Raw genomic sequence first — 24,905 nt, forward strand, 5'->3', positions numbered from 1 at the left:
ATTATTGCTATTATTACCACTATATAGTGCTGATCCTGGGGCTTGAACTCGGGGCCTGGGGGCTGTCTTCTATGCTGCTTTTTTTGGGCTCAAGGCTGGCGCTCTACCACTTGGGCCACAGCTCCACTTCCAGTTTACTGGTGGCTCACTGGGGATAAGCGTCTCCCCGACTTGGAGCTGAGATGGCAGGCATGCGCTCCCTGGTGCCTGGCTTGGGCAACATTATTTGGAATCTGTCTACATCTCTTGGGGGGGGGAGGGGCGCCCTGGTGCCCACTGGGCTGAAAGCTATGACACTAGACAGATGGCAATGAGTGGGATGAGCAGGGTGGCGGACGGACGACATGGCGGATGTGGTCAGGTGCTAACCTTTGGGCTGTGGGCCTCGAGCTTGAGCTGCATGAGCTGGGCTAGCGTGTGCTCGCGAACGCTGCTCAGTTCGGCCTGCTGCCGCCTCAGCTGGATGAGCAGCAGTGTCAGTTCCTCCGGCTGGAGGGGGGGGGGACAACGGAGAAGCCACACACGGTGGGAAACAGGTTAATGGCGGGCGGAAGGGACAGAGAGGGGCAAGCGAGCTTGCTGGGCAAGTTTCCCTCGGGAGGCTCACGGGCGACACAGTGCCTAGCCACTAAGAGGAGGAGGTCTTAGGAAAGTCAGAGACATCTGGAGAAACAGAAGGGAGAGAGTTACTTCACGGGCACGCGAGAGGAGACAGGCATTTTCCCAGCAATCGTGAGCGCACACGAGGCACGTGTTCCCCCATCATTTTAAAGGCTTGCACACGGCTAAACGTGCTTCTAGGATGTCGAGCATGAAGTGTAAAGCTTGCCCTGAAAAGATCACCCGTGAGCTGGGAAGGTGGCTTAGCGGTAGAGTGCTTGCCTAGCATACACAAAGTCTTGGGTTCGATTCCTCAGTGCCACCTACACAGGAAAAGCCCTAAGTGGCGCTGTGGCTCAAGTGGTAGAGTGCTAGTCTTGAGCAAAAGCAGCTCAGGGACAGAGCCTAGGGCCTGAGTTCAAGCCCTAGGACCGACAATCAATCAATCAATAAAAGATCACTTGTATGTTCCGCACAGTCTAATGAAAACCATTGAAATCCACATCCAACTCGATGTCACATTTAGAATTCAGCACTTGGCGCCTGTGGCTTCTAGTGCCATGTTGTAATGCCACCATTAGTGAGTTTGCAGCATTTGTTGTTGTTGTTGGTCGTGGGGCCTGAACTAGGATCAGGGCCTGGGTGCTGTCCTTGAGCTTTTTCACTTAAGGCGGGTGCTCTAGCACTTTTGAGCCACAGCTCCACTTCTGGTTTTCTGGTGATTCATTGGACATAAAGAGTCTTACAGACGTTTCCTGCCTGGGCTGGCTTTGAAGTGTGGCCTTCAGATCTCAGCCTCCTGAGTAGCTGGAATGACAGGTGTGGGCCACCAGGGCCCTGTGGAGTTCATGGCATTTTATGACCCACTGATCAATCTCCTTTTTAAGGAAACAACAAAGGAAGTGTGCATGAATGCGGGATCACGTGTCCACTCCGCAGAGCCCAGAGCCACTGGCTCCCGACTGACTACTGCACTCCCAAGGGAAACTGTCAGTTTGGCTCCCACGTGTCATCCTAGCTACTCAGGAAGCAAAGATCTGAGGATCAGGGTTCAAAGCCAGCCTGGATAGGGAAGTCTATGAGACTCTTATCTCCAATGAGCCACCAGAAAAGGCCAGAAATGGAGTTGTGGCTCAAGGGGTAGAGTGCCAGCTTTGAGCCAAAAAGCTCAGGGACAGCGCCTGCACCCTAAGTTCAAGCCCGAGCTTACAGCTCCCTAAAGTAAAATATGGGTACTAACAGCCAATAAACTGTCACTTGGTGTGTCAGAGCTTTTCTGGGATTAAAAACTACTCAGTGGATGGAGATTTCCCTACAAGCTGCAATGTCTGCTAAGTATCTCCGGCTCTGAGTAGCAAGGCAGATGGGCTTAGTACCTAACCAGGACCACGCTAGCCTCTCCTCTGCTCCACTCACTTGCTCTTGTTCATTATTTCCTTAAATGAGCCTCAAACACCACCACCAGCAATAAAAACAGATGTTTGTTGTGCTGGTCCTGGGGTATGAACTCAGGGCCTGGGCGCTGTCTCTGAGCGTTTTTTGCACAAGGCCACAGCTCCACTTTGGGCTTTCTTCTGTTATTGGAGATCAAGAGTCTCACAGAGTTTCCTGCCTGAGGTGACTTTGAACCTCAATCCTCAGATCTCAAGAACTTAACCTCCTGAATAGCCAGGATGACAGGCATGAGCTCTGTATTTATGACTTCACTTCTCAATTTCTGCCTCCAGACCAGCAGCTTGAGGGCAAAGGTTGAGTTCCGGCTAGTGTCAGGGTCTTGGGTGGCACTGAGCATGCCCAGATGGACAGACGTGGAATCCAGACCAGAAGTGAAGGACAAGGGCAGTTTCTGCACGGACCTCCAGGACGCCGGGTATCCCTGGGTTCCGTGATAGATAGCCCTGCTTATCAGCTCGCCCTGGAGCTGGAGTCCGATCAAGACTTAAAGCTCTCCTGTTTTTTAGGGAGCTAAGAAGAGGAAGAGGTTTTCAGAAGACGGACAGCTGTCAGTCAGTCTGTTATCTGTTTGAATCCTGAGGCCAAATGAAAAGGGTGCATCGTCATTTGAGGGGGGTGGGAAAAGCGGGTTGGTGGCCAACACTTTTACCCTAACTGTCCACTAGGGGGAGCAGGGCATTCACACAAGAGGCTCTTGGTTTCAAGGAAGTAGTATCAATAAACAGAATATTTAGAGCCAGGCAGTTTCTTTCTCCAGAGCTGTAACATGTAAAGATAAAATAAGATGATTTTAAAAAAAAGTTTTCTGATTGTGTTAAAATTTTAAGCAATGGGCAACCACGTGCTAAATTACACCTGGCCAATCTGTATATAATACCATTTTACTCAATGGTGGTAGTAAAATGGGCTTTGACCAAGCACTTAAGAAAATCAATGGTTTGAGATATGATTCCCGTACTGCAAAATTCAACCAGTTTAAATCTGTAATTCAATGCTTCCACTATAAACTGATTCTAATGCCTATCGTCCCAGCATTCGGAAGGCTGAGGTAGTAGGATCTCAAGTTTTTCCAGCTCGGGCTGGCCTTGAACTTGTGGCCCACGATCTATCTTGAACTCCATCAGTAAACCAACGTTTAGGAAGGAGGGAATCTACTAAGAAAGGGTGTGACCCCAGCTCTTCCATGCGATCTCTGCACAGCCTGACTATAATACTGGGGGGCAGAAGTCGCGCTGCCCTCGGTCTGGGCGGCATGGGGCAGAGGCACTGGGAGGCGGAGACGCCAACTCACCGTTTTTCCCTGCAGGCTCTGCGGACTCACGGACGGGAGGGTCAGGCCGGGGGGCATCGACCTTCTGTCAGGCACGTACACCTGCTGGGGAGAAAGACACAGGGCATGGTAAGGGGAGGTGCGGGTGTGTGTGTGTGTGTGTGTGTGTGTGTGTGTGTGTGTGTGTGTGTAGTCACCAGGCACAGGGCCTCTGTGAGATGGGCGAGTTTCACTAAGTTCTTGCCCTGCTCACCTCCAATAGCCCTCCCAATCTGCCTCTCCTGAAGAGCTGGGATTATAGGCGTGAGTCACTGTGCCTGGCTTACCAAAATGTTGACCCAGAATATGTTTTCCAGCCTCTCACACGGAGAGAGGGGCACATGACAAGGACAGAAGGGAGGGAAGGCCGGTGGCAGCAGCCTGCGCTCACCTTGGGGTGGTGGGCCCTGTGTCTGCGGTCTATGGTGACGTCCCCTCTCTGGCTGGGAGGGGACAGCTCGGACCGGTAGGCTCGCTGGGGCGAGTAGGCTGGGTAGAGGGCGAGGGAGCCGTGGGAGGGCGAGGCGGGCATGGAAGGCAAGGGCGGTTCGGCCATGCTGGCCAGGGCCTGCGGGCCGGGCCGGGGCAGCGTGCCCTGCTTGCTGTAGAACTGTCGCTGCTGCCACTCGTACAGCTGCCACATGGTGTCCCCTCGCAGGGAGCGCCGCTTGTCCTCGGGCCGCTCCTGGCACGAGGGGGCCGTGCTGCACAGGCTGTCTGGCCGGGCCTTGCTGTTCCTGGGCAGTGTCCTGTAGCCTTCGGGGTAGCGGGCGAGCGTCGGGGCGCGGTGGCTCGGCATGTTTCTTGGCAACGTTTGGTAAGAAATGACTCTAAATTAAAAAAAAAAAGAAAAAGAAAAAGAAAAGGAAAACATGAAGGAGAGCTGGGTGCCGTGGCTCACGCCTGCCATCCCAGCTACTCAGGAGGCTGAGATCTGAGGATTGCAGTTCAAAGCCAGCCTGGGCAGGAAAGTCTGTGTGACTCTCATCTCCAATGAGCCATCAGAATACTGGAAGTGGAGCTGTGGCTCAAGTGGTAGAGCACCAGCCTTGAGTGAGAGAGCTCAGGGACAGCGCCCAGGCCCTGAGTTCAAGCCCCAGAACTGGTACAAAATAATAAATAAGAATCGAAGGGGGGCTGGGGATATGGCCTAGTGGCAAGAGTGCTTGCCTTGTATACATGAAACCCTGGGTTCAATTCTCCAGCACCACATATACAGAAAACGTCCAGAAGTGGCGCTGTGGCTCAAGTGGCAGAGTGCTAGCCTTGAGCAAAAAGAAGCCAGGGACAGTGCTCAGGCCCTGAGTCCAAGGCCCAGGACTGGCCAAAAAAAAAAAAAAAAGAATCGAAGGAGGGCTGAGGATGTGGCTTGGTGGTAGAGTGCTTGCTTAGCGTGCATGAAGCCCTGGGTTCGATTCCTCAGTACCACAAAAATAGGAAAAGCTGGAAGTGGCGCTGTGGCTCAAGTGGTGGAGTGCTAGCCTTGAGAAAAAGCAGCGCGGGGACAGTGCCCAGGCCCTGAGTTCAAGCCCCAGGACTGGCAAAAAATAAAAACAACAAAATCCTAAGAACTGGAGAGCTGTTTCCTACATTCTAAAGCCAGCAGCATGTTTTCACTATCCTCTGGTAAGTCACATACGTGTTAAGGCGCAGTTCTTTCTGTATTTTTTTTCCTTCTGGTCTTGGGGGTTCAATTCAGCACCTGGGCGCTGTCCCTCAGCCTTTTTTTTTTTTTTTTTAATTTGCTCAAGGCTGGCGCTCCACCACTCGAGCCACGGCTCCGCTTCGGCCCTTTTGTGGTTCCCTGGAGATCAGGGACGCAGGGACTTGGCTGCCTGGGCTGGCTTTGAACCCGGATCCTCGGCTCTCAGCCTGGAGCTGGGGTGGCAGGAGCGGGCGCTGCGGGCCCTCCCCCGTCCCCCCCCCCCTTCCCCGGGGGCCACTCACCCCCGGGGCTCCTCCTCGTGACTCCTCCCCTTCTGGATCTTGATCCACTGCTCCAGCTGCAGCATGGAGTTGGTCCTCTGCAGGACGCGGCTGGCCTCGGGGGCCCCGGGCCCCGCCACGCTGGCGTTGGCCATCCTGCCGTCGGTGGTGCTGGCGTTGCCGGGCCTGGCGTGGGCGGGCTGCGCTGGCTGCGTGGCGTAGGCCACGCCCCCTCCGCCGTCGTAGTCTAGGGCCGGCCCGGGCGCGAGCTTGACGCTGTTGATCTTGGTGAGCGGCCGCTCGTGCCCGTCCTTCTGGAAGCCGTACCTCTCCGCCTCCAGGGCCTTCTTGTCGTCCGGCTTGCCCGCCTCCTTGTTTCTCTGGTTGTTCTGCACCTCGGGTTTCACCAGCAGTCTGTGGTTGGGGATGTTATTGGTTTCTTTAGGGGGGGTGCTGTCCGGGGTCATCTTGTCCACCCTGGAAGCGGAGAGGAAGGCTCTAGAACAAAATCGCCTCACCTGGGCGGACGTGGGCGCCGGGGGGGGAGGGGGGGGTCGATTTGGGGAACACTGCGCATGGCAGGCCAGGGCGGCCTGGGGCCCCAACACCAGGCTCCACTGTGGGGTGGGGTGGGGTGTCACACCAGAAGGGTCAGGGAGGCCGGGCCTCGCCCAGCTGTCCTCCAGGGGACGTGGCCCCCTGACCCGCACACCACGGCCTCCCCTAGAGGGGGGGAAAGGCCACCCCGCCCAGCCACCAGACTTCAAGCCCCGGGACCCCAGACTACGGAAACCCAGAGCCGCGCACCCCTGGCCGCTTCCAGTTTATGGAAGATCACACCGTGAATTTTATTTCAGATGACAGGAAGATCACTTTCTACATGCACACTCATGCTACTTGTATCTGTTTGAGGAACAAATTTCCCCTGATAATTGAAAAAAAACACCACCAAAAAATAGGGGGGATGGGGCTGGGAAGGTGGCTTGGCGGTAGTGCTTGGCCTAGCATGCATGAAGCCCCCTGGGTTCGATTCCTCAGCACCACACACACACACAGAAAAAGCCGGAAATGGCGCTGTGGTTCTAGTGGTAGAACGCTAGCTTTGCGCACAGAGAGGCTCAGGCACAGTGCCCAGGCCCTGAGTTCAAGCCCCAGGACTGGCAAAAACAACAACAATCCCTCCCTCTCTCCACCCCCCTCCCCCAACAGTAGGGTCTGTTTATGGAGTCCAAGTGGGCCTCTAACTCACAATCCTTCTGGCTATGAGTACCGGGATTACAAATGTACACCACTGCACTGGTAACTAATTCTCAACAGTGTTGAAGAGTACTGATGTGATCCATATTTCCAAACTGGAGAGAGAAAATAACTCTTAGATCCACTTTTTTTTAAAAACAGATCGTATCTATATTTTCAAGGACTTTGAGTACTGGTGTTCTAAAATAAAGAGAGGCACAATTCACCGAGAAGTGGGTGTATGTAGAGATAATCTCAGAGCCTGATGAACTATTTTCAGAAAATGTTCATCACCAGAAATAACCAGAAAAGGTTAAGGAAAGGAAACTCCATAAAAGGTCTTACTGTCGTCGGGCCCTGGTGGCTCATGCCTGTCACCCCAGCTATGCTGGAGGCTGAGATCCGAGGACCTCAGTTCAAAGCCAGCTCGGGCAGGAAAGTACCCATGAGGCTCTGATCTCCCATGAACCTCCAAAAAAACCAGACGTGGTGCTGTGGCCCAAGTGGCAGAGCGCCAGCCTTGTGCAAAGAGAACTCAGGGACAGCGCCCGGGGCCACGAGTTCAAGCCCCAGGATCAACCAAAAACAAACCAACAAACCCAAGAGTCTTACTGCATTCAACTTCTCGAACGTCACGATAATGTACGGACACAATTACATGAACCTCACAGATCCTAAAGGTTGAGACGGCTGTACAGTGCCTTGCTATGAAGGATAGACGCAGTGTGCATAGCTTGGAGGTAAAGAAAGGTGTGACTTACCGGAAGTTAAAGGTAATTCTGAAAGAAGAAAAGAAGATTCAGTTGGAATATTAGAGCCGCGATTCAGTGCAGGACACTGATCGGTGAGAAGGAGCAGAGGGAGAATGGAATACGATGCAAGAAAGAATCTACACAGCCCTCTGCGCCGGGGGACCGGCTCTGGCTGTCTGGCACATGGCGCATGCGCGGTGGCTGAAGATGGCTAGGGGCGGCGCATGCGCAGGTGGCCGCCGCCGCCGCCGCCGCCTTTACCTTTTCACGGGCTCGGTATGCACCAGAGCCGCGTCCAGCATGGCTTTCATCCACAGCTCCATCTCCTTCCCCGTGTCCGTGCAGAAGTAATAGGTCCGCATGTTGGGATGGCTGCCTGGTTGAAAATGACACTGTCATTTGATCAGAAAACACGGGATTCTGGGAAAGAGAAGGGGGGAGAGAGAGAGAGAGAAGGAACACGGTTAAGTGGCTGCGCACTCAGCTCGCTACTGCCAAACGTCATCAAAGTTGACCTAGAAATGGGATATGTGGCATCGGTTATCTTCCATTTAGTTCAAAACCAAAATGCCGCGCTGGAGCGGGGGCACGGCTGGCCACGCCCCCAGAGACCACGCCCCCACGGTGACCAGGCCTGCACCCGTGGCGCACGCGCGTTCGTGGCGGTGACCACGCCCCCACCGGTGGCGCATGCGCGTTTCCGCAGCTGCCTACTCACCAGCTCAACAAACTGCTAGCAGCTTCATCCTCGGAAGGCTGGGTAACGAAGCGGCTCAGAAATCCAGGGCACAGCACAGAGAAGAGAATGAGGAGTCAGAATTGTGATTCTTGTTACATAAAATAACAGAGCCAGATGATTACAGTCTCCTAAACATGTGCGATCACCTTTAATGTTTAGGGTGCGTGTGTGTGTGTGTGTGTGTGCGCGTGTGTGCACGCACTGTGGTCCTGGGGCTTGAACTCGAGGCCTGGGCGCTGTCCTGAGCTGCTTCTGCTCAGGGCTAGCGCTCTACCACTTGAGCCACAGCGCCACTTGTGGCCTTTTCTGTGTATGTGGGAGCCAGGAATCGAACCCAGGGCTTCATGCATGCTGGAGCAAGCGTTCTGCCACGAAGAAGACACCTTCCCAGCCTGAAACTGCCTTACCTTAAAGGCATATTTCCGATGAATGTGATCCTCGGAGGAAAGCATGGCGATCTGGAAGCTGGGTAACAGGATGCTGCCCAGAATTCCCTCTTCTTTCTCATCTGTGAGGTAATTGAATAGCTGATTAAACATTTAAAGGCCTCCGGGGATGAGAATAATGTCAAAATTTTCTGGGCCAAACCAAAAGGTTCTTACGACTGAGCTGTATTGATGCTTAGGCAGATCTTTATTTTTTTTTTAAAGGTTTTTATTTTTATTTATTCATTTGTCTGATGTGGGGCTTGAACTCAGGGCCTGGGTGGTGTTCCTGAGCCTCTTTGTGCTCAAAGCTAGTGCTCTTACCACTTGAACCACAGCACTTTTGGTTTTTGAGTGGTTCTTTGGTGATAAGAACCTCACAGGGACTTTTCTGCCCAGGCTGGCTTTGAATTGCAATCCTCAGATCTTAGCCCCCTGAGTGGCTAGGCTTATAAGTGTGAATCACCAGAGCTCAGCCTTTTAAGGTTTTGAACAACAATATCAAATAGCAAAGGCTAGTGTTCTCTCTCTCTCTCTCTCTCTCTCTCTCTGGAAGAGCGTTGGTTGAGGCAGAGTCAGGCTGGCCTTGAACGTGTATTCCTTGTGTTTCAGCCTCCTTCCTGGTGCTGGGATTACAGACTAGTGCCTTGAAGCCCAATTTCGATAAGCTCTCTTATTATACCCGAACACAAAATTAGTTCCACACATCCAAGAAAACCCCATTTAGACATCAAACATTTGGTTTATGTGCTGCATTGTACAAAAGCCTTTTACATGAGTCACTGACACACACAAGCTTGCAAGTGAGAGTATGGAACATAAAAAAATGAACCATGCACTTTCTCCTGAAAATATCCAGGTCCAATGCAGTTAATTCCAGACAAATATGCAACTCAATAGCTCATGCCTTCTGGCCTTTGATCAATGCTCATCACTGAGGTTCTCCTTAATCACCTTTATTACAGGTGAGCACTCCAGAGCTTTCCATTCTTTCTCTTCCTCTCCTCTCTAGATCGAAAGCTAAGAAGTCTTTCTTCTTGTGGGGCTGGGGAGGGGGGGGCTTTGGTACTGGGATTTGAACACAGAGCCTGGGGTACTGTCCCTTAGTTCTTCTGCTCAAGGCCACGGGTGCTCTACCACTTGAGCCCACAGCTCCACTTGTAGCTTTTTTGAGGGTTAATTGGAGTCTCATGAACATTCCTGCCTGGGCCGGCTTTGAACTGTGATCCCCAGATCTTGGCCTCCTGAGTAGCTAGGATGACAGGCGTGAGCCACCAGCGCCTGGCTAGTGCCGATTTTCTTGATACTATTCACTGAATGCATGAGAGGCTGTGGCGAAGCCCCTTACCTCGGTAATAAAAGAGGCACAGATCAGAGGAGCACGAACCAGCGTTTCTTCCATAGCTTCATGCCAGTGCTGTCCTGCAGAGGAGAGAGGAACAAGGGTTTCTTCAGGCCAGATCCGCATGCGGCCAGCCTTTAGACCTCATGGCTATCTTTCTCATGCGTGGCAGCCACACAGCCTGACTGAAATGCCAGGAAGAATTTTAGGGTGCTGAAGTTTTGGTTTCAGAGCAGAGATAAGTTTGTGTTCCACTGCCAAGTATGGAGACTGTAAAGACCAAGTATTGCATATTACCAAAATCCTAGGCAAAGTGGGGCACTGGTGGCTCACGCTTGTAATCCCAACTCCTCAGGAAGCTGAGATCTGAGGACTGTGGCAGGAAAGTTGGTGAGACTCTTGTTACCAATGAACCACACATACACAAAAAGAGCCAGAAGTGGCAGTATGGATTAAGTAGTAGAGTGCCAGCCCTGAACAAAAAAGCTGAGGGACAGTGCTCAAGCCTTGAGTTCAAGTCGCAAGACCGACACCAACAAAACGAAACAAAAGCCTTACTGCTTTCACTACTACGTATTTGAGGTCAATGAGAAGCTCACCCTGATTTGATATTCCATGGTGTTTATAGGAATGAAGACATCACATTGTACCCCATACCATGTGTGTAATTATGTTAATAATTACAGAAGACTACACGGTCACGAAAAAGGAGTATGGTGAAGGGCTTCTATTTAGCTTCCCATATAAGCAAAGGCAAGCTTGCTTTTCTCAAACCCTGGCTGAATCAGGACAAGCCTATAATCCTAGCTACTCAGGAGGCTGTGATCTAAGGATCACGGTTCGAAGCCAGCCCTGGCAGAGAAGTCCTCATGAGGTTATTTCCAATGGACCACTCAAACATAGGAGGTGGCACTGTGGCTCAAGTGGTAGAGAGTACGAAGAGTCTCAGGGACAGGGCCAAGGCCCTGAGTTCAAGCCCCACGACCAACAACCCCCCCCACCCTCTGCCAAAATAAACAAAAAATAAAATGATGGGGCATACTGAAACCTTAATATATAAATGTATTTCAGGGACATTTCTTCTAGGTTTTGTTCATCATCCTGTAGAAAGCTGTCTAGATGAGTTATTTAGTTTATGAAACTATCAGGCTTCACATAAAAGTACAGTTGTAATAAAAATTAGTTTCCTGTATGCAGTAAAACAAAAAATTACTTTCCTATATGCAAAATAGGGTCCAATGTGGATGACATATTTAGTATTTCTTAATTTATCGATTAAGCAATGCTTTCAAAACAAATTAAAATACGAACAAAAATTCCAAAGATGTGTGTGTGTGTGTGTGTGTGTGTGTGTGTGTGTGTGTGAGTCCTGGGGCTTGAACTCAGGGCTTGGGTGCTGTCCCTGAGCTTTTTTTGCTGAAGGCTAGCGTTCTACTACTTGAGCCCACAGCTCCAATTCTAGTTTTTTGGGAATAGTTTAATGGAGCTAAGAAACTCATGGACTTTCCTGTCTGGGCTGGTTTTGAACCATGATCCTCAGATCTCAGCTGCTTGAGTAGCTAGGATGACAGGCCTGAGTCACTGGTGTCCGGCTAGCAATTGTACATTTTATGGAAGACAGTATTGGGTTCCGACATTTGCAAACAATGTATTAATGGTCAGATCTGCTATACATCATTCAAGAAAGGAACATTTAACTAGCTTTGGGTCATGGATCTGATGTAAAATGAGAGAACAGAATGATAGGAGCCCTGAATGTTGACTCTATCATTTTGGTTTCTTGGTAGTCATTTACTGAAACTCAGCCACAAACTGAGAAGAAGAAGAAGAAATAACCTCAAACCATAAGGATAATGCCAAAGTGAGGGCATGGGGGTTAAAGTATATACTTGATGGCTAACCCCAACTGATTAAGTACTTTCCAAAAAGCTTCATTATCAAACATCCTAGACAGTGCAAGAATTTTCACCTCAATTTACCCAAGGGTCTGAGCACAAATCCTGCTTGAGTCAGCAAGGAAAGAGAGGAAAAGCAAAAAAGAACAAAGGTAAGAGGGAGAGAAGAACAGACTGAGTGTACAGAAGTAACAAGTAAAATCTGAAAAAGGTAGGGAAGCACAGAATTGCACCTTTAGCTAATGATTTTAGATGAACAGAAAAAATGAGCTTGAATTTCTATTTTGATGTTTCACGAACGTACATTACCACTCTGTGCTCTAATGACTATCTCTCTTGCTCTCTTGGCATTTATTCATGTAATAAAAGGCAAGGAATCATTTTACATCACTGTCTTGGCAACACTTTGGCCCTACAATGTCCCTTCTGGTTCTTATCATTCTGTTTCATACCAAATAGATGACAAAAATACAAATACCTGTTTATAAAGCCAGCCTCTCCTGACCACAGGCGCGTTAGGGTTCCTTTTGATTGAATTTGACCTCTTCCCAAAATTATGGACTTTTTTTGATGCCCGTGAAGTCTAAACAGAAAAGAACAGGCAGGGAAAACAAAGATGTTTACAGTGACTCCTTTAAAATTAGGCTGTATGTATGGGGGCTGGGGATATGGCCTAGTGGCAAGAGTGCTTGCCTCGTATACATGAGGCCCTGGGTTCGATTCCCCAGCACCACATATATAGAAAATGGCCAGAAGTGGCGCTGTGGCTCAAGTGGCAGAGTGCTAGCCTTGAGCAAGAAGAAGCCAGGGACAGTGCTCAGGCCCTGAGTCCAAGCCCCAGGACTGGCCAAAAAAAAAAAAAAAAAAAAAAAAAAAAAAAAAAAAAAAAAATTAGGCTGTATGGTTGTTTTTTTGTTTTCTCTTGTTTTTTGTGTCAGTCCTGGGGCTTGAACTCAGGGCCTGGGCACTGTCCCTGGCTTTCTCAAGGCTGGCACTCTACCACTTGAGCCACAGCACCACTTCCAGCTTTTTCTGTGTATGTGGTACTGAGGAATTGAACCCGGGGCTTCATGCATGCTAGGCAAGCATTCTACCACTCAGTCACCTTCCCAGCCCAGGCTGTTTGGTTTTTCCAAAAGGCAGAGTATGTGATAGCAGTTTACTTTCCTTGTGACGTAAGAGGAGCAGACCTTAAATACAAACTATTAACATTATATAAACCCAAGGATGGAACTTTGTGGTTTTCACGTCTCTGTGTACTATATAGTGTTTCAAGGAAAGAAAGTTCATTCCAAGCACAGGGCTCAGGGAGAGATGAGCCTCATCTGTGAAATATGAACACAATTGAGTCAAGAGTAGGAAACCTTTGCATTTCCAAGTATGCAAGTTTCAAAATGGCTGCCATGCTTTGCATGGACTTCCATGTTGCCAGGAAACCATGAGGCTGAACTTGAACTCCATAAAATAGAAAGCAGGTAATAGCACAAGCAAGGCTAGGCAGTGGAGGTTCACACCTGTCATCCCAGCTACTTAGGAGGCTGAGATCTGAAGATCAAAGTTCAAAGCTAGCTTGAACAGGAAAGTCCATGAGACTAATATTCAATGAACCACCAAAAGGTGGGACATAAAAGCTCAAGTGGTAGAGCTCCATCCTTGAGCAAAACAACTAATCAAGAGCTGAGATCCTAGGCCTATATTAGTTGTTCACACCTGTCATCCCAGCTGCTCAGGAGGCTGAGATCTGAGGATCACAGTTCAAAGCCAAACCTGGCCAAAAAAACCTGGCCAAAAAAGTCTGTGAAATTTCATCTCCAATTACGCATCTAAAAGGAGAAAGTGGAACTGTGACTCAAATGGTAGAGCCTTAGCCTTGAGTGAAAAAAACCAGGCCCAGCACATGTTCATAGAATAAGTAAACAAGAATAAAAAATAAAAATAAAAAGAGTAGAGGCTCTAAGTTCAAGACCCAGTATTGAAAAGACAACACAAAATATATACAAGGAAGGACTTTAAGCCTAGTACTGAAACAAAAAAGAATGTATTTTACAGTAGCAAAACAATTGTAATAATAAATTATGCATCAGGAAATAAGAGAGTAACTTTGGAATAGGAGTTTTAAAACAAAACTTGAATGTGATGTTGCAGTGAAATAAATTCACAAGGTATTTATAATCTCTAATTCTTGCCATGCACCTGCTGATCCAAGTGGACCTGGTGTTGGCTGGGTGCTAGCTTAAGTCTTTTGTTCTTGGCTTTCTGGCTCATGGCTGGAACTCTACCACTTGAGCCACTCCTCCAGCCCAGCTTTGGGGTGGTTAAATGGAGAGGATGTCTTGAGGAGTTTTCTACCCAGGCTGGTTTCAAACTGTAATCCTCCAGATCTGAGCTCCTGAGTCGCTCTGATGTCTGAGCCACCCGCTCCCAGTTCTTCTAGTCAAGAAAGTGTGATTTCTAGGCTGTTGATTTCCCTTCCCAAGTCTGGCGGCGCCAGCGGCGTGCCTGCTCTGTCCCCCACCGTCTCCTTCATCTTGGTGATCACCACCCCAAATCAGAACCCAGCATTTCCCAGAAATGCCTAATCCTAAAGTTACAAGTCGACTCTGGTATATTTCAAGCGACTATTCCTTACACCCAGGGGCTCTCCAATATATCCTTGAGTCCCTGAAGTGATGCAATACACACATCAGGGTACAGCCCCAATCCTCAAGTCTCTTGGGGAGTCGCTCTTGACACCGCCTGGCACCAGCACCTACGGGGGGATGAAGAGGAAAGGCAGGCACTCACCCTGCCGGCTGGACTCATGGGGTGGGCCGCGTAGTCAGAGGCTGGGCTGTAGTTGGCGGCTTCATTTAGCAGACTCCCAGGCCGTTCCTTCTTGTCTTCTGACGTCATGCTCGCAACAGCCCTGAAAATACAGCAGTTAGGGCTCCGACTGGCCAGGGTGAACAAGGTGGGTGTGCTATTTAGCGCGGGGGGGGGGGGGGGGGTGTCTAGTGCCAGGTGCTCACGCCTGTCATCCTAGCTCATAGGGAGGCTGAAATTGGGAGGATCGTGGTTCGAAGCCAACCTGGCTGGGGCAAGAAAGTCTGTGAGACTCTTTATTTCCAGTGAACTACCAAAACAAAAATACTGGAAACAGAGCTGTGGCTCAAGTGGTAGAGTGCTAGCCTTGAGCCGAAGAGCTCAGGGACAGCACCCAAGCCCAGAGTTCAAGTCCTAGGACCGGCACACATATACATATTTAGTTTCGTTGGTTGGTTGGTTTCGCCCCCCCCCACCCCATTGCACATACAGAGCCCACTTGACCTCCCGGCGTGCCCGTCTGACAATGTGCACACAGGAAACCTGCTCAGCCCTTTCCTGTTGCCCGTGGATTACAGAGTTGCTGTGGACAGCCCACGATCCGCCCTGTACTCACTGATCATTCACTACAAAAATACAGTTGTCTTGAGACGGCTGGCCGGTGACCGGATGCTTGCAAGTCACTTTCCTTTCATTGTGACTGGAAGAAGCAAAGAAGAAGAATGCATGTCAGTTCTTCAATCCCCAAGGCTTCCTATGTTGTCACCATATACTCCTTTCCTTTGGCTGTACTTATGTAGCCACCGAAGGATGGAGATGAGACCCAACCAAGATTGGCGGGAGTGTGTGTCTGTGTGTGCATTTCAGGGGCTGGGTGTGCCAATGTAGGTCATCAGGGCATTGTTACACACTGCGAGTGCAGGAAGTCATCCCGATCCTCTTCTCCCCAATATGAGGACCCCTCCCCAATCCCCCAATTTCAGGCCTTTGTCTAGGAAATAAACATTATCTTTTTGTTGTTGTGGTTGGTTGTAAGGCTTGAACTCAGAGCTCTTTCACTCAAGGCTGGCGCTCTACCACTTTGGGCCATAGTGCTACTTTCAGTTTTCCGGTGGTTCGTTAGAAATTTAAGAGTCTCACAAAATGTCCTGCCCAGGCTGGCTTCGAACTGGGGATCCTCAGACCTCAGCCTCTTGAGTAGCTGAGATGACAGACAGGCATGAGCCGGTGCTGGGCTGAAATACATACTTTTTAGCTTGAGTGCTGAGTAGTAAGAATAGGGCTCATATTGTCTTCTTGAAATAAAGCTATTTATCTGTACCAGGCCCCCCAAATATGAAATTTAGATATTGACATTCTACCATTACATCCATATACATGAATATCTTTTGTATTTGCCAATTATTAATTCTTTCACCAGATCACATAACATAAAGAAAGCAGCCCGCTGGGAGGAGCGATTGCAGGCATTTATTTCCCTTCCTTCTCTTTTTGGCCACAGTGAGGTTTGAACTCAGGGCCTGGCACTTGGGCCACGCCCCACGCCCCACGCTGCTATTTCTGGGCTCTGGGGAGAAGGTGTTGGTGATACTGTGCTGACGATTTTGAGTGGGCTGACTTTACACAAGCGTGCCACGCGTGGCCCGGTCCTGCAGGTGTGGGAACACACACTCTGGGAAACCGGAAGTTCGAGTTCTTCCAGGTGCCCGCCCTCCTTACTGTACTTGCAGCTGGCCAGTGAAGGCTCTGCCACTTTAATCCAATAAAACCCAAGGCACAACTTTGCAGCTGGAAGCTTCCATACCCACGGCTGCACTCCCGGCCTCCAGCACCAGCTCCTCGCAGAGGTAGGTGTGCAGGAGTTATAAAGGGTGCAAGAAAGCCCAGCAGTGAAAAGCCGAGGCTTGTTCTTTGAGGTAGGGTGGTACTCGTTGTTTCCAAGCTGGTGTCAAATTGTAATCTTGCTATTTCTCAAGTGGCTGGGATTACAGGAGTGAACGACAATGCCCAGCCTTTTGTTTTGTTCTGTCATTTGAGACAGGATCTCACTGGCTAGCCCAGGCTGGTCTCAATCTTCCCTGAGGCCTGGGATTACAGGTGCTTCCCAACCTCACTCAGCTGGGAAATTTGGCCAGGAAGAAGCAGCCCGAGAAAGGGATGAATGCCTTAATGAAGAATGGAGGGTCGCCGTCTTTGCGAAGTCCTCAAAAAGGGACAGCGGGGAACAGAGACTCCCTCCTGTAATCCTAGCTACTCAGGAGTCTGAGATCAGAGGACTGCAGTTCAAGGCCAGCCAAAGCGGAAGGATCCATGAGACTCCTCCCATCTTTAATTACCCAGCAAAAAGCCAAGCTGGAGTTGTGGCTCAAGTGTAAAGCTACAGCCAAGGGCAAAAAAAAAAAAAAAAAAAAGAAAAGGTAGGTAAGTGGGAGGCCCTGAGTTCAAGCCCCTGTACTAGCACAAAACCAAACTGTTGTCATCCTTCTAATGTTTTGGGTTAGTGCCCACATAGGGGACCCTCCCTGACTACAGCAAATAGACAAGCATGTGGCTTAGGACAGAGCTGATTGTTTTTAAGTTAGCAAAGAGACTGTTAACTGCTACTAACCCAGCGGCTAGCCACAGCTAATGTTAGACTTTGGAGTGATATTACCCAGTGGAACAAAGAAAGCTTATTAAGTAGTGCTCCCTAGATGTCACTGGCAGTATTGCTCAAATTATACCCAGCAGGCAAAAAGAAAAAAAAAAAAAAAACAGAAAAAGAACCCTCCCCCCACCCCCCCCCAGCCCCATCCCAACAGACATTGGTTGGCTCTGATGAAACTCAGATGCAAGCCCCATCTATGGGATCTGCTATGACTCATGTATTTCCCTTCAGGAAAGAAGAAGAGGATTTAATTTAGTTTTAAGCAAAGTAGGATTTATCTCAGCCAGGCTTGGCACCCAGCTGCGGGTTGGTAATTCTTCTGGCAAGCCTGGTAGGAGAGCCAACACCTCCACTTGGGTTTGTTTCTTTTTAATAAAGGGCCCCACTCCCACAGGTGACCAAGAGAAGTGGGGGGGGCGTGGCCTCGGGAGCTGAGTAGCTAGGATTATAGAGATTATACAGTAACCAGTACTGGAGGTGTAGCAGAGTGAGGGTAGCCTTGTCCGGTACACACAAGGCTCTGGGTTCAAACCCAGGCCTCGCACACGGGTGATAATAACACAGTAACTGCTTTACCCTATGAGCATCAATCCATCAAAATGATTTAGGTGTAGAGACACATCTATAGTCGCCTGTGAGTTACAGAGTCCAAAGTGATTTCAAAATTGTTATTCCGTGTACATTTCAGTCGTGGTTTCTTATGGAGAATGATTCTAATTTATATTTGTTTTACTAAGGAGAAAAATCTTACTTTGAAGTCTGGCTGCCACAGCGACGGTTTCAGTCATTTATTTTTCAACCAAAAATCCTCCCCCCCACCCAAAACCCCAAAAAACATGCTGGCATTGAAAAATTGTGCCTGTAATGCAAAAACAATGTTTTAGGAATAAAATGAAATGCAGCAAAAAGCTCCCAGCTTTTCTCGGGAGAGGGAATTCTTGAGCTTTGGTAATGTGAGTTAGCAACCCCGAAGACTGTAATTGTTTTTCTCAACATGACAAGTATCTATTTCCTTTGCCCACTGGATGTAAGGGGAGTTAAGTGCTTGCAGACATGGAGTCAAACCGCCCTGACTCATTCCCGCCCCTTGCCAGCGGCTTCATGCTTAACCCTTTCTCCGCCATTCACATCTGGTGGGCAAAAGTGAGCACGCACCTGGTGTGAAGATGTCACCCCGCGAATGGCAGGGCGGCACTGGTTCAACTTTACGACCAGTACGTTCATTTATAAATGCTTATGGCAGCCAGGTGCCGGTGGCTCACGCCTGTCATCCTAGCTACTCAGGAGGCTGAGATCAGAGGATCAAGGTTCAAAGCCAGCCCAGACAGGAAAGTCTGTGAGAATCTTTTTTTTTTTTTTTTTGGCCAGTCCTGGGCCTTGGACTCAGGGCCTGAGCACTGTCCCTGGCTTCTTTTTGCTCAAGGCTAGCACTCTACCACTTGAGCCGCAGTGCCACTTCTGGCTGTTTTCTATATACGTGGTGCTGAGGAATCGAACCCAGGGCTTCACGTATAGGAGGCGAGCACTCTTGCCACTAGGCCATATTCCCAGCCCCAAGTCTGTGAGACTCTTATCTCCAATGAACCATCAGAAAACTGGAAGTGGAGCTGTGGCTCAAGTGGTAGAGCACCAGCCTTGAGCAAAAAGCTCGGGGGGGCAGCGCCCAGATCCAGAGTTCAAGCTCCAGGACCAGCAAAGAAAATGCTTATGGTGTTCATAATGCCACCAGAGGATGAGCTGCTTTTCCCATTTTTTTTTCCTCTTTATTTTGTTCCAGTCTAGAGGCTTGAACTCAGGGATTAGGCACGGTCTCTGAGCTTCTTTAGCTCAAGGCAAGTGAGTGCTCTACCACTTGATCCACAGCTCCTTTTCCAGCTTTTTGGTGTTTAATTAAGAGAGAAGAGCCCCATGGCCTTTTCTGCCTGAGCTGGCTTTGTAACTACAATCCTCAGATCTCAGTGCCTCCTTGTGTACCTGGGATTACAGGCGTGACCTCTGCCGCCCGCCCATCCCAGACTGCACTGAGCCTTCCCTGATCCACGCTTTGCTCTGAAGTCTTCCTGTCCTTCTCCCCCAGGGCTGCCTCCCACGAAGGTCATTTCCACCAGAGGCACTCGGGCTCCACAGGGAGATTTCCCTAGTGTCTCCTTCCATCGTCCCACCGTCCGCCATAGTTTCCCTCTCTTAGTCAGGTGTTCTGACAAAAATCACCACGGCAGATGTAGAGAAGTCCCCTCACGTCCCTAACCCAAGTGGTAACAAATGTAAAGCAAGTGATCACTAGCATGAAGGGAAAAATCCACCCCAGCCCAAACCCAAAGGAGCCTAAAGAAGGAGCTGGGGGCGAGGGACTGAGTTCAAGACGTCAGCACTCACGTGCCAATCACGTTCAGTTCATGTCTATGCACAGAGAACTTACAAACCATAAAAAGCTCTTGAAAATTAAAAAAAAAAATTACAATTCCACAAGCGAAACCTTAGTAATGGAGCTTATGTAACTCAGGAAGCAACACAACCGAATTAACACTCATCCTGGGTGTAAGGACACAGTTATATTTTGGAATACTTGATAAATTACACACAACAATGGCTGAGAGAGATGACAGGACCCTTCTACCTTCAAGTCACTGGGTGTGAACTCACCCTGGGGGCAGAGAGCTGACCTGAGCTATAAGCACCACCAAAGTCATTTTCTGTCAGGTATTCCAGAATCACAGGACATTTCTGGTTGACATTAGCAACCACTCCATGGGAGTGGTAGCCAGGAATATCCCACCTCTGTCTTAAAGAGGCTTGACATTTTTCTTTTGGTGCTGGTCCTGGGATTTGAACTCAGGCCTGGGCACTGTCCCTGAGCTTATTTGCTCAAGGCTAGCCCTCTACCACTTAGCCCAAGGTCTACTTTAGCACTTTAAAAGACTACTGAGTGGCTATAGGAAAATACTGTCGGGAAAATCTTAGGGCAGGAATTTTTTTTTTTTTAAAGAAAACAAATCAGAACCTCAGCTCCAAACAAGTGAATGTTCAGAAAATTCCTCTTGTCATTTAGAAGCAATAATGTGGCATTAAAAAATATATATATATACGGTCAGGACTTCATGAATCAAGACAACAGTACTTACTCCCTAACAAATGTTAGAAAATTATATTGCCTTGTAACGTACACTAAATGGACTTTTACTACACTCCCGGGAAGGAAACAAATGACGAATTAGAAAAAAGGCTAAGTTTCAAGTACCATTTTTCCCCCTAGAGTCTTGCTGTGCAGCTCAGGCTGACCTCAAATTCAGGAGTCTCCTGCTTCTATCTGCCTCCTGGGTGCTGAGATTACAGGCAGGGGCCACTATATCCAGCCAAGTACTAATTCTAACATGTTCCACTTTCAATACATAAATCTAAATCATCACACAAATCGAAGAGCTACTTCTATACAGTTTCTCTTCTTCTCCTTTGGTTTTGCACGCTTGCTGGTAGTACTGAGGAATGAACTCAGGGTCTTTATCCCTTTTCAGATATATTCCCAGATAGGGCTAGAACCCTGATCTTTCTACCAATATCTTCTGAGTAGTTGGGATCACAGGCATAAACCACCCTGCTCAGCCCCCCAATACTTTTTTTTTCAATAAAAATCAAAATGATACCATAAACAGTTCAACAGTAGCAGGGGAAATGTAACTACTCTTCAATGTATAGTATTTACTATATATTTTTAAGTACTAGGTGAACTTTATCACTATGACCACTTCCAGAACACAAGTCAAACAATACCCTGTCGACTTCGCAAAAAGTAAAATTAAAAAAAAAAAGATATAACATTCCTATACACATAAATAAACCACCATGGTGTGGAATAACATAAGCATGAGGGAAACACATAGGTAATTTACATGAAAGCTGCTTTTGAGTCCATCTATCTTGACCACCAGCATTAAGATTTTCTCCGAGACAGCGAGAATGGGACAGAAAACCAAAGCCGAGCTGCTGGCAAGGCCGGCTTCCCGACCTCGGAGAGCGCACGAGGAGAGGGGGGGACTGGAATGCCACGTGGGCATAAACCCAGGGCACAGCGCCTGCATATCACGGGCTGGCCAGCTTAGCGACTGGACCTGGGTGTTTGACTCCTTCTTTTTGCTCGCTTCTAATGCATACGCACAGCCATCACCAAAAACACTGCTTGTAGTCAGAGATCCTATGGAATTAGACTTAGGAATCTTTATTGCCCATTTCAGCTCTGTGTGTCCCCCCCCTCCCCGCAACCACCCTCTTCTTTCTTCACGTGGCCAGTTTGAACTTCCTGTCCATTTCAGATGCTGAAGCAGCTCCTTGTCCCTGATTTCTGATGCCTCAAAAACATCTTTGTCTGAGGCACATGCCCACAGGTCGTGGCCCCCAACCCCATCTCCGTTTATTGCCGAGTTTAAATTGTAGACGGCCCCCCAAAACAATGGGAGGGATCTGAAGAGCATCTGCAGTAAAATCTGAAAGAGCACGGGGCTTCAATATTCATGAACTTTCTGCACACAGGACTTACATCTTGAAGCTTTAGGCAAAAATCTGATCTGGAAGTTGAAAAGGTAGCAACTTCAAGAGAAAATGTGGATCAAGTTAAACGAAATGTCAAGTTCAATAAAGTGAACTGGAGAACTCCTGAATTTCTATGCTTCCAAATATGGGAGTACAATTGAACCTGGATGTTTAATATAAGGGAATTAGTCCCTGAATCTGTATTCTTACACAATCGCATACACAGACCTGATTGAGGCTGGGCACCAGTAGTACATGCCTGTAATCCTAGCTACTCAGGAGGCTAACTTAAGATCAGAGGCTGGAGACTCAAAGCCAGTCTGGGCAGGAAAGTCCTCTTATATCCAGCTAACCACCAACAAGCTGTGGCTTAAGTGATGAAGCACTAGCTGTTAGCACAATACAGCTCAGGGACAGAGCCCAGATCCGGAATTCAAATCCTAGGACCAGCAACAACAAACCAAACCTAAGACTATTTCCTTTCAATACTTAGGTTTCCAAATAGGCACAGTAAGTCACAGTCTTCACTTGCTTTAGCACATTCAGTGGAATTTTATTTCTTACCAACTCTCATAGTGCCTTTTCTCTGGTTAGACTTTAAAAAAAAAAAACCAAACATGCCTATTCCTTAAAACCGTGAATAGTCTTCGACCTTGAAATCAGCTGCGACTCAACACGTCATCAAAACAATTAGGCTGGAAGTGTCAACATACCAAAAAAAAAAAAAAAAGTACGGGCTTTAGGTTGCATAATATTACTAGAATAAAACTGCAATAATATTAACCCATAGGAAATTAAAAAAAATTTCGGGGGGGAGGGGGTGTGTGGAACCCTGAAAACAGCTCCATCCAAAATCGAAACCAAATTGTACACATCATGTACTCTTCTCACTGATACTTTCAAAACAAGTAAATCAAGCGACCAAGTGTAATGAAAGAACCATGCATGTCATAACAGAAATACGAATAAAATTAACAGCTACATTTCCCAGCACCTACAACCCATGGCAGAGTGGTAGTTACACCCTTTTGAGGTTCTTCAAGCTCTGCTCGTGTATCATTTCCTCGCGAATGCTGTCCTTCAGGCTAAGGATCACAGAAACCCTAACTTTGAATCCTATCACTGAAACGACTCCTCAGTTTAAGGAATTAAGCAGCCGCCAGCCATTTCAAGTACTCCTGTTAAACCCAAATCTTTGGCTCTGAAGCAATCCATGATTACTCTGTAATTTATGTAAGGAACTGCAAGGAGAGATTAAAGAGGAGAGGCATGTTCAATACCCACCAGCCAAACAGAAATGGTGAAGTCCTCTAAAACCTAAGGAACATCTCCCAGTAAAGATCTTACAAGGCAAACAGCAAGGCCAAGCCTCTGCACTTGGCATTGGGAGCTGCACAGATTTGCAAACTGGGAAAGGACCTGGCTATGGAGTGAGTGTCAAGGCGCAAATGTTACTTACCAGCCTTCTCCCAAGGGTCCTGGTCCTTTGTGTGTCTCGGTGCTGCTTCCCAAGGGAGCCCTGAGGGGACTGAGCTCTGGGAGTCTCCCGCCCAGGCTGACGTCACACCCAAGTCATTGCAGCCCCTCCCTCCCGTGCCTTCAAGCTAAGGAAAAGATGATTTTTCTTCCACAGATCAGAGGGGTAGCATGATACACGGCTCCACGCAGCTTTTGAAGAAAATTGCTCGCAATAAATGGATATTTCCTGTTTAAAAAAATGCATGCCTACCAAATGACAAAGTGACTCACTGCAAAACACTTTTTTTTTTTTTTCTTTTTGGGTGGTGGCTACCATCTCTGAAATGGAGCCTTATTATGGCTTGGAGATTCCAGCCATGGCCAGCGGAACAATGACCACTTCCGGGACTTAAGACCAGCAAGGGGAAGTTCTGCATTTATCTGCCTTCAGTAAAACACCAGGTGCTAAGTAGCACAGCCAAGGAAAGCCAGGCAGAGGCTGGGCTGAGCTAAATGAACTAGCAGAGGACATAGGATTTCCATAGTTAGCTGTATACCAGGCCTGGGGCTTGAACTCAGGGCCTGGGTGCTGTCCCTGAGCTTTTTTGGCTCAACCTTAGTGCTCTACCACTTGAGCCACAGTGCCACTTTCGGTCTTTTCTGAGTAGTTGATTGGAAATAAGACTCTCATGGACTTTTCCTGCTGGGGCTGGTTTTGAACGAAGATTCTCAGATCTCAGGTTCTTGGACTCCTGAGTAGCTGGGATTATAAGGCGTGAGCTACCAGTGCTCAGTTCTCAATTTTCTGATGGGGGAAGTAAAGATGATTATTTAATCCTCCTGAGATTCTTTTCTGAGAATTACAGGAGAAAAATCAGGTAATTAGAAGAGTACTCACTACCTAATCGTTTATTTAAATATGGGGTCATATTTAACAGCTGACTGGATTTCTTCTACTGGCATGGTCTTTGGTCAAAATAGTGTTTAACACATCAGAGCAGACAAATGACTTTAGAAATCGACTGTCAACATCTTGTTAGAATGTGAAGATTTCAATCTGAGATGTGGTAAGACCAAACTTCACATGTAATGAATCGGCATTTTCATATGTAACAGCTAAAATGAAAATTTAGGACTAGAGTTGTTGCTCATGTGGTAGAGTACCAGCTATGAGCATGAGGCTCGAGCCCTGAGTTTGAGCCTTGCGATTGGCACACAAAAATAAAATAGCAAACAACAAATGAAAACACACAGATCAAAATTGCCAGCACCTCAAAATGAAAAAAATGACATTGTTTCACCACGCAGTTTGAAGTGGAGGAAAATCAGCCTAGGGCTTGCTCTCAGCAAAGGATTTGCATGTCTTACAAAGTACGGATGAGGAATTCATCCTGTTTCTTTTCAGGATATGGTTTTGCTTAACTTCAGTTACATTCAGTGTACACTTGTTACAGCAAAAAAGCAAGCAAAGGCGTTGGAGGCTCATACCTGTAATCCTTGCTACTCAGGAGGCTGAGATCAGAGGAAAGTCTATGAGACTGTTATCTCTAATGAACCACCAGAAAATCGGAAGTGGAGCTGTGGCTCAAGTGCTAGAGTGCTAGCCTTGAGTGGAAAGGGCTCAGGGGCAGTGCTCAGTCCCTGAGTTCAAGCCCCAGCACTGGTCAGATTGCCAGGAATAATCAATAAGTAACCCTGAGGCTGAGTACTTGGTGAGCAAAGTTACCATACCCTGTATGGTTCCTGTGGGGCTCAGGCCAAGAAGACAGGGACCTTCCACCCCATCCTCAGATCC

At 48.3% G+C, this 24,905-nt stretch overlaps 1 protein-coding gene across 1 annotated transcript in view; it reads right to left on the bottom strand.

Moving 5' to 3' along the window:
- Plekha5 (pleckstrin homology domain containing A5) overlaps nt 1-24,905 on the bottom strand; it is a 101,501-nt gene that overhangs the window by 26,684 nt on the left and 49,912 nt on the right. The window contains 12 exon segments of the mRNA XM_048335274.1: nt 370-489; nt 3,347-3,430; nt 3,756-4,194; nt 5,312-5,767; nt 7,288-7,305; nt 7,540-7,650; nt 8,420-8,525; nt 9,791-9,818; nt 9,820-9,864; nt 12,158-12,262; nt 14,464-14,584; nt 15,098-15,181. Coding sequence (XP_048191231.1) covers nt 370-489; nt 3,347-3,430; nt 3,756-4,194; nt 5,312-5,767; nt 7,288-7,305; nt 7,540-7,650; nt 8,420-8,525; nt 9,791-9,818; nt 9,820-9,864; nt 12,158-12,262; nt 14,464-14,584; nt 15,098-15,181 — 1,717 coding nt within the window.

Source organism: Perognathus longimembris, chromosome 27 (genome assembly GCF_023159225.1).
Source record: "Perognathus longimembris pacificus isolate PPM17 chromosome 27, ASM2315922v1, whole genome shotgun sequence".
NCBI lineage: Eukaryota > Metazoa > Chordata > Mammalia > Rodentia > Heteromyidae > Perognathus > Perognathus longimembris.